Source organism: Passer montanus, unplaced genomic scaffold (genome assembly GCF_014805655.1).
Source record: "Passer montanus isolate IOZ18808 unplaced genomic scaffold, ASM1480565v1 scaffold2, whole genome shotgun sequence".
NCBI lineage: Eukaryota > Metazoa > Chordata > Aves > Passeriformes > Passeridae > Passer > Passer montanus.
This window is the reverse complement of record NW_024366591.1, coordinates 17,522,968-17,539,008: the sequence shown is the minus strand read 5'-3', so window position 1 is coordinate 17,539,008 and position 16,041 is coordinate 17,522,968. Positions and strand designations below refer to the sequence as shown.

The following is a 16,041-nucleotide window of genomic DNA, read 5'->3' as shown; positions in this document are numbered from 1 at the left end:
TTTGTTTCACTTGTAAAACTGGATTGTTTAAATTTAAAATTCTTATTAAAATACTATTGCATGTGTCTACTTAGATGATTTTAGGAGGTGCCAGAGGAAGTCAAGCCATAGGTACCTGCCAATCTGTCTCCAGGCACCATTAGAGGAAGGTCAAGAACTATCACGGTCAAGCATTACTATATATGGGTTAAGAACATAATCACTTTTTCCTGAGGGAATAATCATATGCCTTTTTGCATGTGGCTTCCCTTATCTTACAATTACAAATATTATTCTTTTTAAGAAGGGTATGTATGTTTATAAAAGTAAATGGCAGAACGTGGCTGTTGTCCTGGGACACAACATGACATTTCAGCTGGATTAATAGCATTGTGTGATCACTGAGTGTGTGTGGATATGTATGAATAATGACCTCTCTTTCACTGGATCAAAGGGACAAATTGCATAGTTGAAGCAGTGTGATAGTACTGCCACAAGACCATGTTACTCTCACATTAGTTTTATCTCTCTTGGTTGGCAGAAATTTTGGAAAATACCTTCTCAGCCGAGAGAAGGATATTGCGAAGTAAAAAGAAAGAATATGAAATGGGGGCCATGAAATGCAGAAAGGATAAAGGACAGATGGCATCAAAGGAGAAATATAAATAAAACAAAGGTTTAGTGAAAAATAAATACTAGGGTAACCAAAGTATATTAACTCTGTCATGCAAGTCAGGTGCTTGATTAGAAACCGCCTGAAGACTTAATTTAATGTTGTATAAGAAAGATTATTTCTGTTTTAGTTTAATTTCTCACCAACATTTGCATTTCTTAAACTTTAGAGTGTTTGGATTACTGACTTTTTCTGTAATCAATTTTACAGAAAGAATTTATGAACCAGTAAAGAAAAAAGACAGTGTTCTATCTTTCCTCTTGTTGCTTAAATTCTGATGCAGGAAATCATTTGCCTAGTCTCAATTTTATTTGATAGAACAAAAACCCCAAGCAATAAAACTAAGATCCAAGAAAAACATTTAGCTTGAAAAAAGGTTGAAAAATGTACCCTTGGAAAGACCACTGCTTACATGGGATTGTTCAACAAATTCCTGTTGTGTGAGGTTTGGCATATACTTTCTAAAAATATAAGCATCTGGGGAAACCAGACAAAGCCCAGGTCTTGGACCAAACGAGGCATGCAGCGTGAATCTGTTAGCGATTATATCCATAATGAAATATGTGCCCAAATTTAGCAGTACAAAACCCCCAATACAATGTGAAAACACAGCATGTACAGCCCTTACCATAAAATATAGCCAACAGCGAAGGTGCACACTGCAGCCAGTCCACAGCTCCTGCTGGGATACTGATGATGTGTTGTTCTCATCTCGATTAATACAAAGGGCAAAACTGTTGTGTGCTGGAAAAAGAAACAAAACAGTGGGAAAAAGCAGGTGATACAAATGGTTCTCTAGATTTTAATTTCAATTCTACAATAAGCAATTTAATTGCAAACACCTGAAGACAATTCTTGATGGCTAGAAAGACAAGGTAAAGTAACCATACAATTGATCAATAACCCAACCAGTATCATCTCTCTAATGTCCAATTGTTTGAGAGAGCAGAGGAAAACTGAGTAACCAGAATGTACTTTTGTTCAGGAATCCAAGGCAGACACTCAGTGAGTAAAAAGGAAATGTGTCATGGAGGGACACAGTTCCCAACCCCAGTCTGGCCCTGGAGTTGCTCTGTGATCTCTGCCATGTCACTTCAGTTTTTGTGACCATTCTAGTTGGAAGGCAATAGATCTGGTTTTCAGAGACTAAGTACAAACAATGCCAAGTGAATGAATATAAATGGAGGTATTTAATGCTTCTGAGAATTAGGTTTAAATGTATCTCAACCTGGGGACTTGAAAACAGGGGACATATTTTCAAATGATAGCATCAATACCTCTGTTCCTCTATCTGCAAGACAGAAGCAATTACATTCAGAAAGGTGTAATGAATCTTAATTTTTCAGTTGCACAAAGTAGTTTTAGATTCCTAATTGAATCACATGAAAGCCAAAGCTGTAAAAACCATTTTCAGCTCCTTGTCTTTATTTAGCTGTGAAACTCCTTATTTTGTTATTTTCCCATACACATTCCCTATACTGACCCTTCTGAGAAGGCCCGTTCATCCAATTAATGTCAGCAGCATGAAAAACTGCATCCAGCCTGCCCCCAACACTCAATGTCTACATTTCAGAGTGCTGGCAAGCATGAAAATATACATAAGCAAAGAACAAATGTGCCAGGAAATAAACCCCATAATTTCTGAATATACAGCTCACTTAAGACCAGCATTAGTAGTGACTCCAGAAATATACCCTGCCTTGCCTCCATGGGGCCAAGTTTTTGCTGGCATCTAAAGGGAATTACTTCAGTTGAGAGGTTAGCTCTAGGGTTTGGTAAGACTGACTGTGAATTCTTCTGCCCTCTCCACAAGAAGGCCTGGAGGTGTAAGGATTGCAAGGGCAGCCTAAGTCCTAATGCAAGTTCAGTCCTTCCACAAGTACTTGATCACCAGATGGAAAGTTATGGCACACACTGGCCACATTTTGCCATCATGTAGTTCTGGGGGATGCTGGAGGGTTGGATTTCTAAGTTTACAATAATTACAGTGTAAACCCACACTGATGTTCACCTGTGTGCAGATAGGAGAGGCATGGAGTAGAAATATCTTTGTGTGGATTACAGGTTAAACTGAGAAGAAACACAGTGGGGTCTAAGCCTTTAAAAACTGCAAAAACAAATGGTTTGAATGGAAAACGGTAAGATAATGGAAATGCTCCTGCTGAGAGATGTAACATAATTGAATTGGATATCTGCTCTGATTTTCAAGGCATTGGTAATTAATGACTAGCATTTGGAGAATGTCAGGTAGATAATACAGCAGTTAGGGGAGCTTTCAATTTCTTCATCTTTTAACAACTTGTTCCACCCCCATCTCTTTAAACAGTCTAAATCAGCATCAAGGGAATGCAGAGATGTTTTATAGCAGTGTGGTCTGCTATAAAGGTGTCCACCATTAGATTAGAGGTCTGTGAGCTGCAGAGGACCTTCAGAATCCATGATCAGGGACTGACAGCAAAGCAAGCCCTGGAGATTCACCTGCACATCTTGTGTCTGTATGGAAAAGGTCTCCAGGAAGAGAGAGATCAGTGCCTCACTCTGCAAAGCCCTCAAAGCAGAGCAGCTGGAGGCTGTGCAGATGTCCCTGCCCTGCCCCCATAACTTACTCAGAGAAAAAAACCCAGAAGAAAACAACAACTATTAATACCAAACTCCACCCTTGATACTCCTCGTACAATGTATTCTTGTAATCCAGTCACTTAGTTTTAACTCCACACTCTATGGATGATTGTTGCAGAGCTTGTGAGCTCGGTTTCTCCATGTAAATGTTTACTGCTTTCGATACTGCTTGTTGATGAGTTCCTTATTGATGATAACAACTCAACAGCTTGCCAATTAAAAGGTAGTTAAAATAATTTCAGCAATCAAGACTTAATCTTGAATACTCTTCTCCTTTCTCTCCTCTCAATTCTCATGCTTATATAATAAAATAGGTTATTATTTTCCTAAATTCTCACTTCTGCTCTTCCCTAAACGTAAGGGTGGAGAGAAAAGCAGATAATGAGCTGTGCCGCTAAAAAGTTTCTGTACAAAATCCCGTTAAAAGTACAGTGGAATTAGAAGTCTAAGGAGAAAATCAGAGATATGTAACTTTAATCTCAGTCTGTTTGAGCGAATGTCAATGCTACATGCAAACACTGCAGTTTTACAAATTTGGAGTATGAACATTGGTTTAAAATGCTTTTGTGAAAGTGCCACTCTAAAAAGCTGCTTCAGATCCTTTACCAAACCACAACCAAGATAAAATTTCCTTTCTCTACATTTCAGCTCCTCCAAAAACCTTGATTTAAAAAACATGAAATTCTGTAGTCTGGGATGCCTTCTATCCAACAGTGTCAGTTAAAACTCTAGACTGAAGCATAGTGAAGATGATCAGGGGTCAAATGTGCTTGTAGTGGGATCCATCAGGGCTGGGTATTCTGCAGGGGGCCCAAGATTTCATATCTTCTAATATTTTTGCCACCTGATTTCTGAATAACAGGCCAGTGGGAATCTGAGGCTTAGAGAGAAAATAGCATTGATATTTCCCTGACCTGCCTAAAGATCACGCTGTGCCGATCAAACATACCTGGCTGGTACCTCTGGGACTGATCCCTTTTACTGACTGGCACGCGGGGGGACAAAACCACATTTCTCACCTTGTTTGCCAAAGTATCTCCTGGGGCTTGCTTACTTCAGAAAAGACTGAGGAATGAGGAAGTTCAAATAACAAGGAGGTTTAAACAGTAAGGATGATTAGCTGCTCTAACAGCTTTCCAGTAGTTGCCATTTTGCACCATTAAAAGTTTTTAAGAAAAGAAAAAATATATAATTAAAGTATAATGACTAGTATAATATTATAACAGTAGTAAACTATGCTAAACTACTAATTAATGTTATACTGATATATAGCACTTTTAATATGGACTAAGTAGTTATGAGCTGTATTTTTACCTGGACATCCTATTCTTCTCCCACTGAAACCAGCTGCCCCTGTGAGATAGTTTTTCCTGTATGACTATGCTGACACAGAAGACTTGTGCTGAGCACTGTTGTGGCCACACTGATGTGGGAGCACCATTTCCAGTGTCCCAGGAAGGCAACCCTTTCTGCACATGTTCTCTGTGGTGACCACAGGCTCAGCCCCCAGCTCAGCCCAGGCAGCAGTGGGGGTGATATGAAACCCTGTATCATTAGTAGGAGATGCTTTTAGACTGAGCTTTTTCAGGGCTCAGTAACTGCATCTACTTGCAAGAAAATGCACCCTGTCAGCTTCTCCAGTTGTCACTGTGGTGTTATCTGCAAGGTGTCCTCACAGCCACAAATCCTTTTTTTCTCTGGAGTGCCAAGACAGCAGCCCTCAGACCTATTATTCACCCCTCTCTGAAGGATTCATCTGCCAAGACCACTTTGTGGACTGAAGAGTTGACCATAAGCACCCTTACCCAGCCTCAGCATTGCCCTGCTCAGACCCCTCACCGCCTGCCCCTGCTGCAGGAAGGCAGCTTTGGTAAATCTTTTTGCTAGGAAGTGCTGGTCTCAGCAGAGTAGAAAGCTGCAACTTCCTCTTATTTTGTGCCTACCACATGGCATTGCTTTCCAAGGACCCATCACCAATAAGTGGTGAAGAAATATGGCTTGCCAAATCTCCAATTGCTAGAAAACAGAGAAACCAGCACAATGCACAGAGCCTGGATGAAATGTGCAGGAGGTTATCATATGGAGAATCTGATACATGAGACATTCTGGAGACTAACTCCAAAGAAGTGACCTGTGAATGAAGCTGAATTAGCACACGCTATAAAGCAAGCCATCCTGGGATCTTGAAGGTGGATTAATTCCTAGAGCCACTGTCACCGCATCCTGAGAAAAACTCTGCTCATTAATAACTCTTTCAAAGATATTACGAAAATCTGTACCACCCCCCATATGGCATATATGTGCCTAATGACATTTGAGACCAGAAAAATCACATTACAAATATGCACCACAGCTAAAGTATTGGCTTGGGAAGCTGAGCTTTGATGGAGGACTGTGCTTCCCCATGGTAGGTGTGTTCTGCAACAGTTACTTGGAAAAAAAAATTATGCAAATCAGGTACATTAACAATGAGTTCTGTAATAGTCTTTAGGCAATTAAGTGCTCATTCTTGAAAGCCTGATTATATATTTTATCTTTCAACCAGTAAGTGCTGCTTTTTATAACACTGGTTTCAACAGTACCTTACTTGGCCTTTTCTCCCTCCCTTAACCGTGTTTTAAATGGAATCTTAAAACTTTTCAAAAGGTACTAAATTGACTGCTTTATGTATTGTATCATCAGCATAAACATGGTAGTGATGTCTTCCCAAGTCATCCTCCTCATCTGCACTGACTGTCCAGAACTACCTTTATGACAAGGAGCTCAGTCTACAGAGGCGTCTCAGATGCCCACTCACAGAAGTTCTGTAGGAATGATTAAACTGAGGATAACAAAAATTGTGATTATAATTCACTTCAACCAACAGACTGTGACTCATTACTTTATTTGATTAGACTGAAAACTACAAGGTATAGAACATTTTAGCTCAGTGAAATACTGTGCACCTCAGGCCTACATCATGACATTCAGCCCAATTTCTTAAGAGTCAGCAAAAATCCAGTAACAAGAAAGAAGGCCTTGCAGTTTGGATGTACACCAACATTTTAACTGATGGACTGGGAGCCTCCTGGGAGTGCTGGCGTGTCCTGCAACAAGGAGGCTGCCGATAGGTTTTCATGCACAGAACTTGTGCAGCCCAGGACCTGGAGGGCTACATCTGCCACCCAAAGCCATGTCCATGTCAAAGCCTCTGCCCTGGCAAGGACAGCTGCTTCAACATCTGCTAGGGAAACCACCCTGCAGCGCACCGCCTCTGTGCCTGAGACTTATGCTGGTGTAAATCTGGCAGTGCTCCCCTTCTTTACACCCTTCTGTGCAAACTGCTGCATTTTCTGGTTGCCTCTGCTTTCTTTTAAAATTTGCCTATAAAATATAGTTTCCATCAGCAGGATGTTATCTTTCCCCTTTTTCTTGTGAACTCACAACAAGATTATGATGTTAAACAGCTGCTCCATGTCAGAATGAATGGAACAGTCTGTCTGCCACTCTTTCTTCCCTCTCAGGGGTTTGTGCAACACCTTGAGATAAAGAGAATAGAAACCAGCAGCAAACTGACCTACGCCTATTCCTCTAAATTTAAAATCACTACTAGTGTGTGCATCCTGGAAACCAATACAAATAGGCCTAAAAATCCCTACAGTTGTAGTCAGTGACATTTGTAGAGTAACAGTAGCAATAAAGCTCATTTTTCTGCATGCTCCTAGCAGAGTACCATGGAAAACCAGATCAGGAAGTAGTAAAATAGGGGCATGATTATGATTTACTTCTTGAGAAACTTTTGAGAAAGGAACAGCTGGCAAGAGAGTATTTATGTGTTGTCTGAAGGATGATACCTTCTACCAAGGCAGCCTAATCCATAAAGAGAGCAGCAGGATATCAGAGCTGGGTGCATAATAAATTGGAATCCTTGAGTGAGTCTGAGCCCTTATGAGACTGAAAGTGCTGGTAGCACTTTTCCTCTTACAAATGAGAAATTATGACTATTAAATGAGACATGCTGATGCACAGGATGCACTCCAAGGCAGCCACAGACGGCTCACTAATTGTTATGGTAGGTTGGAGGGAGGAAGAAGTATTATATGATCTAAATGAAGACCAATACCTTATAATGCCACAAAACACACAAGAGCCAAAGATAACCATTTTCAATCAATATGAGGGTGTGGAGTTCTTTGAAAAGAAAATTGGTACTTCCTCTTTAATGTTACCCCTTTTCCTTTCTTTCTGTAAAAAAAACACAGTGGACATGGCATTCCTGACTTAAGAGGATTTGTATCACTTTATCCACACATACCTGACGTTGACAGCTTTGTTCTTGTTTCTTCACACACATGCAGTCTATACCATTGAAATAGCAGTGTCAATCTGATCTCACCCTATGACTGTACTAGTGTCAGGGAGGTTATATATAGGTGTTTATCTATAGAATTTCCACAGTGCAAAGCACTTCAGTGCCTCAAAAGCATTACTAAACATACCCTCACAGCAGCCCTGATCTGTACGAGCAGGATATCCTATCCTCATTTTGAAGAAGGGCAAGATGGAGACAGCATGCCTCACTCAAGGTCACGTAGGGTAGCTATGGAGGAATGAAGAACCACATCACATTCCTCAGTTCCATTCCTGGGTGTTAGCCTAAGACGAGCAAACATGTATAGAGAAATAACAAAAAATTTGGTATGAAAGCCAATCTAATCCTTCAAGTTTACAGCTCTGAGACATCTTGGCCCTTTCAACATCTATCAGTTGTTACCCTGACTGACCCCCTGTCCTGGTTCCCCTCTGCTTTTGGAGGCTTCTTCAATTGCCTCCCTCTGAGCTGTCTGTCTCTCTTTCATCTCAGCTCCTGCTGCTCCAAGTTGCTTTCTTGCAGCTCCCATCCTTAATACCTTAACATGACACATAAAATCTTGGTCACTTGGACTTGAACAAGATGAGAGTAGGGACCAGACACAGTACATAAAGTAAAAAACTGTGTAAAACCAGTGTCATGTTGCCAAATGGAACAGCATTGCTACATTTCATTTTCTTTAACTTTTTTCATTCAACATAACTACTTTTAATGCTTTTCATGTATACAGATATCATTAAACGCATGCCAAGTGCAATGTCACATAAATCAACTCTCTCCTTTTGCTGGGATCCCTTAGCCAGGCTTTCTTGTTCATTCTGTGCCATGCCCAAACTCCCCAGTCTGCTCCTGCCAGCAGGCACTGCTTGACCCTTAGCAGACTGTTAAAATACAAGACAATCAACAAAGTCCTGGTTCTGTGCACTCGGCCACAGCTGAGCAAACCCTCCAGACCCTAATTTACTTTCAACCTCAAGTCCCTGTTTTTGCCATGAAATCCTTAGAGAAAATATGCTACTAACAACTTGGAATACACATACAGATATATCCTGTGCAAGGAGCACTCATTAATCACAGTGTTATGCAAAGTAAATTTTCTACATATTTTTCTCAGTTTATTTTCCAGTTGAACCACCTGCCCTAGAATTTCTCAACCTACTATTTCCAAAAAGGCTTATCTAGGCAAAGAAATATATTGTTGTCTCTTAAAATTATCCTTAAAATTAAGCGCGCACACACACACACACACAGACTCTTTTACATGGGTTACCAAGATTTAATTTGCATGAATGAATATTTGACTGTTTTTGCAGGTCATGCTGGAAAAGTGCTTGTAAAGTCATTGAGCCTCAGGTATTCCTAGCAAAAAAATCACTAAAGAGAGCTTGAAGATGTATTTTAACAGTGGTTTAAATGAGAATATGGAAAATAGTATTCCTCTCCCTGAAAAGTGAACTCTTTCCATATTTGAAGGCCTGAGAAGGGAGAAAATAATTTGTATCAGTATGTTTTCTAAATCTCTTTAACTAACTCGAAAAGTTTATCAGTACATAAAATATTCTATATTAAATTCTAACATCTGGCAATCTCCCAGGACTAGTACTAAGGCTTTCACAGAGGGATATTTTTGGCTTCATGATAGCCAAAGTATCCTTTTTCCAACCTGAAAACATTGGACTCTGAATCTGTCAGTGGTCCAGGACCAAATATTGCTTGTCCTGGGCTTTGGGCCAGTATATTTGGGGAAAGAAATTTCACATTTGGGAAAATAAAAAACCCCCATTATTTCTCGGTTTCTTTTTCAAGTGGTGACTCTTTGATGCTATTCGGAAATCTAAAATCTTGGAAGTGGTTACTGAGGGACTGGATTTATGGGGTGTTGTGTAGGTGAGGTAGCCAAAGGCCAAACTTTGGTCTGTCACATGGTGATTGCAACTATCTGCAATGTGGTTCAAACAATTTATCTCACAGATATTGTTATTATCTTTATTTCATTATTTCTTTACACTGTACATGCAAAGTCCTTTAACAAATAGCTCTAGAGGATGTAACCTCCTAAGCTTTTTTTCTGTATTACAGAAAGCAGTAGCAGACCAAGGTGAGAATAGTCTTACTGCTGCACCCAACACTCTGTCTGTCTGTCTGCCCAGTTTTACTGGACGTGCATTGCCCTGAGTCTTCTAAGCAGCACATACTCCACTGCAAGGCATTGGTGCATGCCTGTGCAGCAGTGCAGGGAGAAGCTGTGTGACAGCAGCTGCACACGAGCAGCTACTACCAAGTCACCCAACAGACAGTGACGAGCCATGGGCAAGGCACCAGGGCAGCTGCTGGTCTCACACTCTGTGCTCAGGATGCAGAAGGCCAAGGCTGGGTTTAGTGGCATCACAGATTACTAAGATCCGGAGTGACTAAGGCACTAGCACGTGTCGAGGTGCAGGGAAGAGGGGGTACGTGGTGGGGGCGTAGGGAAACCAAGAGGCATGGGCTGGGTTCCTGCATTGCTTGAAAGGCAGGTAGAATAACAGGTATGGTTAAAAAACTTATTGAGGGTGGGAACGAGTTTGTGCAGGAAGGCAGGGGAAGGACAGAGATGCAGGCAGCCCTGCTTGTGGGTCTCCTAGAGCTGCTTCTCCTCGGCAAAGAAGGCACATGAGCAAACAAGTCTGGGGAACATCCTGAATGAACACCTGCCATGAAAACACACTGACATTCCCTACTTGTTTTACCCACTCTATGACACACTTTATTTAGGAGAGTCATTTTGCTTCAAATGCAATTAGTTGTAAATGCTATTGTTCATCTTAAAACACCTGTTATTTTGATCGATAGTAAAAGCCTACACACCATAGTAAAGATAGCAATGTCGGGCACAAAGACATTACAAAATCTATAGCCTGACCCTTTAAAACCCAACTTGAACCATCAGATTTGACTTATGAGACTAGTAACAATAGTGCTTCATGCAAAAAGCATTAGGTTAAGGCTGGATCAGGCTAAGTTGCCAAACACACCCTGGCATAATTAATCAAGAATATTTCAAAAACAGATCGCCTCCCAGAGGTTATTGATCTCCTGTCACGACACGTTTTCCTCATGAGGTGCTACAATGCTATGTATCTGAGATGTGCTGGCATGTATTTTTCAGTGACTAAGCCTTGATCTATCTTCCTGGATTCCTGCCACTGGTGCACTGACATCTGCAACTACTCATGTTTGACAGTCTCATGCATGAGCTATGTGGCTTCCAACTTGGATGGGATTAGTATAGGAGACTTTCAGAATACTTCAAATGTAATTGAAAGCAGATAAATACAAGGGTCTCAAGAGGGTGGCATGCTTTTTACAAACGGAATCACATTAAATCATGTGTATAAATGCTTGGACTAAGAAAGATCTCAGTGCTAACCAGTATAGTATGCAAGAGAAAGTGTTTGTCCTTGCTCTTAAATATGTATGAATCCTGATAACGTCACTTCTTTCTAAAATCCAAATACAGGGCATGGCTGAAGTGCAGTTTAGACAAGCTTGAAAAGGTACACATATGGGGAGAAGGGCAGGAGAAGAGGAACATATTCAGAGACTGACAGGTGCTCTGCCTTTCACCCATGCCTGCACTAAGGCATTCATATCTTCTGTGAACCCTCCCTGCCAACAGATGAGAGCTGAAAACAATTTACATCATGTAACTACAGATTATACTGTTATAGTGTCAAATATCAGTAAATTACAAGTGATGTTTTCTTTTAAAGCAAAATCCAACCTCATTTCTTACACAGAACACATTTCTATGTATCTGTTTTTTCTCAGAAAATATGGACATTGATATTGTAATCTGCAAATGTATTCTGTACATATTTATTGAATACTATAAAACAGAATATGCAAATAAAACTGATGTTAACACTGCTGTAAAGAGTTTATCTTTCACATTTCGTTACTTTTTTAGACTCTGAACTCTGTAAACATAAGTAATCTTGCTTTGATAAGAAAAAACAAAAAACCCCTTTCAGTGGGAAATGGCCTTTCTTGCTGTCAAATACCTTTTTGAGGATTACAGTGATAGGCAATATACAAACATATGAGAGGATAGTGATACTGAACATATATAGTATCAAAGGGCTCCAAGATGATCAGGTTGCAGTGGAGCTGTGACAGTCATAGTATTAAACTTATGGGCTTCTCTGGGTTCTCTTGCAGACTCTGGCCTGATTTTTTCTCTTCAGTTTAATGTTGGTATGCCTGTCTCTACTTCCCCCACTTACAGTTCTGTCCCAAGCCAGGCTGATCTCACTGAGCTGTCAGTAACCTGCATGGCTTTTCTATTTTAAATGTGAAAAAGGAAGGAGAACTGGAAAAAAAGAAGATTCTTCTTATCACATAGTAGCATTTTTCCTAGCAAGCAGAGGAGCAGAACAGCAGCAGTCACCACGCTGCTGGGAGAGCAGTGTGCGCACAGCAGGCTTGCAATGAGATGAATGGTTTCTTACTCTGCTTGGTATCACAGATCCTATCATGGAGTAAAGTCCTCAAGAACTTCTGCTCCATCGTCCCAGACAAAGTCCAAGGCAGTTAAAGTGAAGTGACCCTTCGTTTCCTTTCCATGATGCTGATAAATGTGGCCTAAAAAATTCATTACTTTGGTGATAATTGCAGTATCATAATGCAATTTTTTGGTACTAAGAAATTTTATCTGTATTCCCCTATTGCTACAGGGATTCCAGACAGAACTTCCTTTGCAGCACCTGCTCATAAAGCTGTGCTATCAGTCTTCTGTGAAGTGCTGTCATGTATGCTCCAGCTGGTCTGAACTCTTCTGTGCTGTGGGATGGATGTCAGCATTGGGACAGAGGTCACCCACATATGCAAATGGTTCATGTAAACTCTTCTTTAAACACAAGAAACATTTTTTTTTCCACTCTGAAGGTGATCAAACACAGAAAGTGGTTGCCCAAAGAGGTTGTGGAGTCTCCATCCTTCATGGTATTCAAAACCTGACTGGACACTATCCAAGGCCACTGGCTCCAGCTGCCTGTGCCAGAGCAGTGGGTTTGGACAAAACAATCTCCATGGGTACCTTCCCACCTCAGCAATCCTTTCATTCCATGACCCTAATGGCTTGGGTGTTATGGTCACCGGCCTTTATAGCCAGTCTTTTCACCCCCTCAGTGTCTCTTGTCCATCTCCACTCCCTGGACAACAATGGGTCTGAAAGAAGTTGCTGCATCAGAAAAGGAAGGAGAGATGAACCAACCTGACCTGCAGTATTTCTGCCCTCTGCCCTTCAGAAGTGTCTCTTGAATATTTTCTCTCTTGAAGACTCTCGGTATTTTCTTAATAGAAATGTTACTCACCGTTTTTTAACTGGGGAGCCGAAAGATGTCAAAAATCCCCAGTTCTACATGTTTGCCTCACTGTTAATGGTCACATTAGTGGTATGTGAATGCGTGTTTGAAGCAGAAGACTATGGAAATGCCTTTGAGGTGGGAATGGACTAACCAGTCACTAGATGTATTTCATAATGTTAGCTATAACATTGTTCTGTTGCAGTCCCCAAGTGCAAGAATTGCAGCATAAACCCTTTTAAACAGGGAAGATCACTACAAATGTGTAACTGAAGAATAACTGTGATCCCAAGTTGCCTGATTTACCTTACACTGGGGAATGGTGTCTGTTGGGAATAGGGAAATACACACTTAATTAGGACCACTTGAACTCTATAGCAGTGATATTTTCCACTGGGAAGAAGCACTAAGGATAACCCCATTGCTAAAAGAAAGACCTGAGAACCATCTCAAGTGCATCAGGCTGCAGTGCAGGTGTGGGAGCCAGCATGGTGGGCTAGGTTGTACACAGGAAGCTGGGTGAGAGAAGGGAGACCTCCCAAACAGCAGGCTAGCTGAGAAAGGCTGGTTAGAGCCTCTCTCTCCAGAACCTGAGCTGCAGCCACCTCAGCTGTGCTGGCTGAAGACTGACTGGCTCAGATTTGGGTCAGTGCCAACCCAAGCCAACAAGGTATGAGGAGCCCATGGGGGAGACCAGAAGGATGACAGCTACTCTCCTAGAACCGAGGAGGAGGGATGACTTAAGAGCACTGCAAAGGCAGGCCAAAAGAAGAGGAGACTTATCTAACACTGCTGGTTTATTGTACCTCCCCCCCACAAATAAGCCTGTATTTGCATTAAGACCTTGGAGCCACTGCTAGCTAGTAGTTAAGCACTGCTGCTCAGGGGCACCCATGTGTGTAATTCACTTCTGCAAGTTTCTAGGCAGGGTCTTGTGCCAGTGTTATTTTCAGCAAGAACACCTAAGTGATCGGAGCCGGCCCGTGTGAGTGGCAGCAGCGCTGGGCAGAGAGAGGGTACATAATGTACACACACACAGCACTCTTGTTTCGCCTTCGCTGCTGCTGCTGCTGCACGGCGTTCTTAACAGGTTACTCAACTCTGTACTGGCACTGCTGCAGAAGGGACCTGGCAGTAGAGTAATATTTGTATTTTAATTACTTGACCTATTGGACTGCCTTGTTGGGCAGGTTTCTTCAGCTCTATAACCAACTTCTTAATGATCTTCACTATTAAACAAAATCAAAGTAATAGGAAAAGCTTGCTGCTCTGCTGTAATGTCCACAGGCAGAGGAATCACTAAAAAAAGACTTAATATTACCTTATGGTCCTTAGATAAATATTAAACTTTAAACAGCTATCTCTTACACGTTCTCCAGTGCATGAGACTGCTTTGTCATCTCAGGAATATCAATTACCACTTTGCCATTTTACTGCAAAAAAAAAAAAAAAAAAAGAGTGAAATAAACCAAAACTCGAAACTTTTTAGCAAATTGGGACAAGAAGTGGAATGAGACACTTGACAATGCTATGGGATCAGCTGTTAGGATTACCAGAGCATAATTCTTTGTAATGGTCTTAATAATTAAAATAACTTCTGACTGTCAGCATGCTTTATATAAATTCCAGTTAACCCTTACAATACTTCTGTGAGACAGTGGAGAAGAGAAATAAAAGCATTTTATCAGTTACGACATGCATACATGAAAGAAAGAAAAAAACATCTTAACTAAACCAAAGCAAAAGGCCAACAGTGAGGGATTGTGAACTGGAATGCAGGTGCTGGCAGTGCCTTCCACTGGGCTCAGCCCACTATAACACTCCCTAGTCAGAAGGTCAAAGTCAGAAAAATATTGGTGGGAAGTGCACAGCTACTTAGGGGCATCAATGGATTGACCTCTTACATTCATGGCAGCAGAAGAAAGTCATGTGGATAAAATCCAATAGTTTAGGCACCCAATCAAAGCCGATTATTTCAAAACTTTTAATTGAATGTGAGCATCTGCCTCTCTAAATGTCGATGTAAACAAGCTAGAGGGAACACAAAAAGGCCAGAGGAATACTTGGGCTCTTGCCTGTTAAATTTATTCTTGTTCTGACCCCTCTCTTCTAGTGAAAGCAGAGAGCAACTGGGGGCTTAAAACCAGTGGACTCCAGCTTCAGGGCAACTTAGGTTCCATGAACCTGAGCCCAGGCTTAGCAGCATGCATCTTAGTGACTCATACGATTCAAGGATTGAGATTCAAGGATTCATGGCAAGTCTTCAGTTAGGCACATCTCACAATGCAGAAAGGATGCAGCTCCCTGACTAGGGAGCCACAAATATCATTACAGTATTTGTGAAGGAGTTTCTGTACTTTTTCCCATCTCTCCTTCCGAGGAAAAGTCAACACCACCTTTAGGAATAACCATGAGTCTACAGAAGCTAATAGAAACAGTGTGTTTTAGAAACAGAACCAAGTTTTTGTAACTATAAATTATTTACATACAGTGTGTCAGTGGCAGCAATAACACCTGTGCCTTGATCCTTCAGGAAACCCCTACTGATCCTTCATCTCTGCTGGAAGCTGAGACACAAGCTCCTATCCCAGGAAGAAGGACTGAAGGAGAGCTCTACTGTACTTTCCCCAGGGTATTTCACAGATGATGGACTATTTTGGCCAAAAAGTGGAGAGGCCTTCTCACTCTGCATCTGGGAGAGGCCAACAGCACTTTTGGCCAGTAAACCCTTTTCTAAGTGTTGAGAATTGCAGAAAATCAACTGCTTACAGCACTTTTTGTGGTGCAAGGATTAATAAAAAAATATTTTATTTCTGTGAAATGCAAACAATGTGGATTTAGTCCTTTTTTAAAATTTTGAAAGTAAAAACTCTACTTTTCCAGTCAAAAAAAAATATTGAAGTAACCTTTTTACATTAAGAAGTACAGAAACATAGAATATCCTGAATTGTAAAGGATCCACAAAGATCACTGAAGTCCAACTCCTAACCCTACAAAGGACACCCCAAGAGTCACACCATGTTCCTAAGAGCCTCGTTCAAACACTCCTTAACTCTGTTGGGCTTGGTGCTGTG

General features: G+C 41.1%; 1 protein-coding gene across 1 annotated transcript in view; it reads right to left on the bottom strand.

The window, feature by feature from the left end:
• Nucleotides 1–16,041, bottom strand: part of AIG1 (androgen induced 1) — a 123,994-nt gene that overhangs the window by 12,591 nt on the left and 95,362 nt on the right. Inside the window, exon 4 of the mRNA XM_039707568.1 lies at nt 1,281–1,396. Coding sequence (XP_039563502.1) covers nt 1,281–1,396 — 116 coding nt within the window. The remainder of the gene's footprint in view (nt 1–1,280; nt 1,397–16,041) is intronic.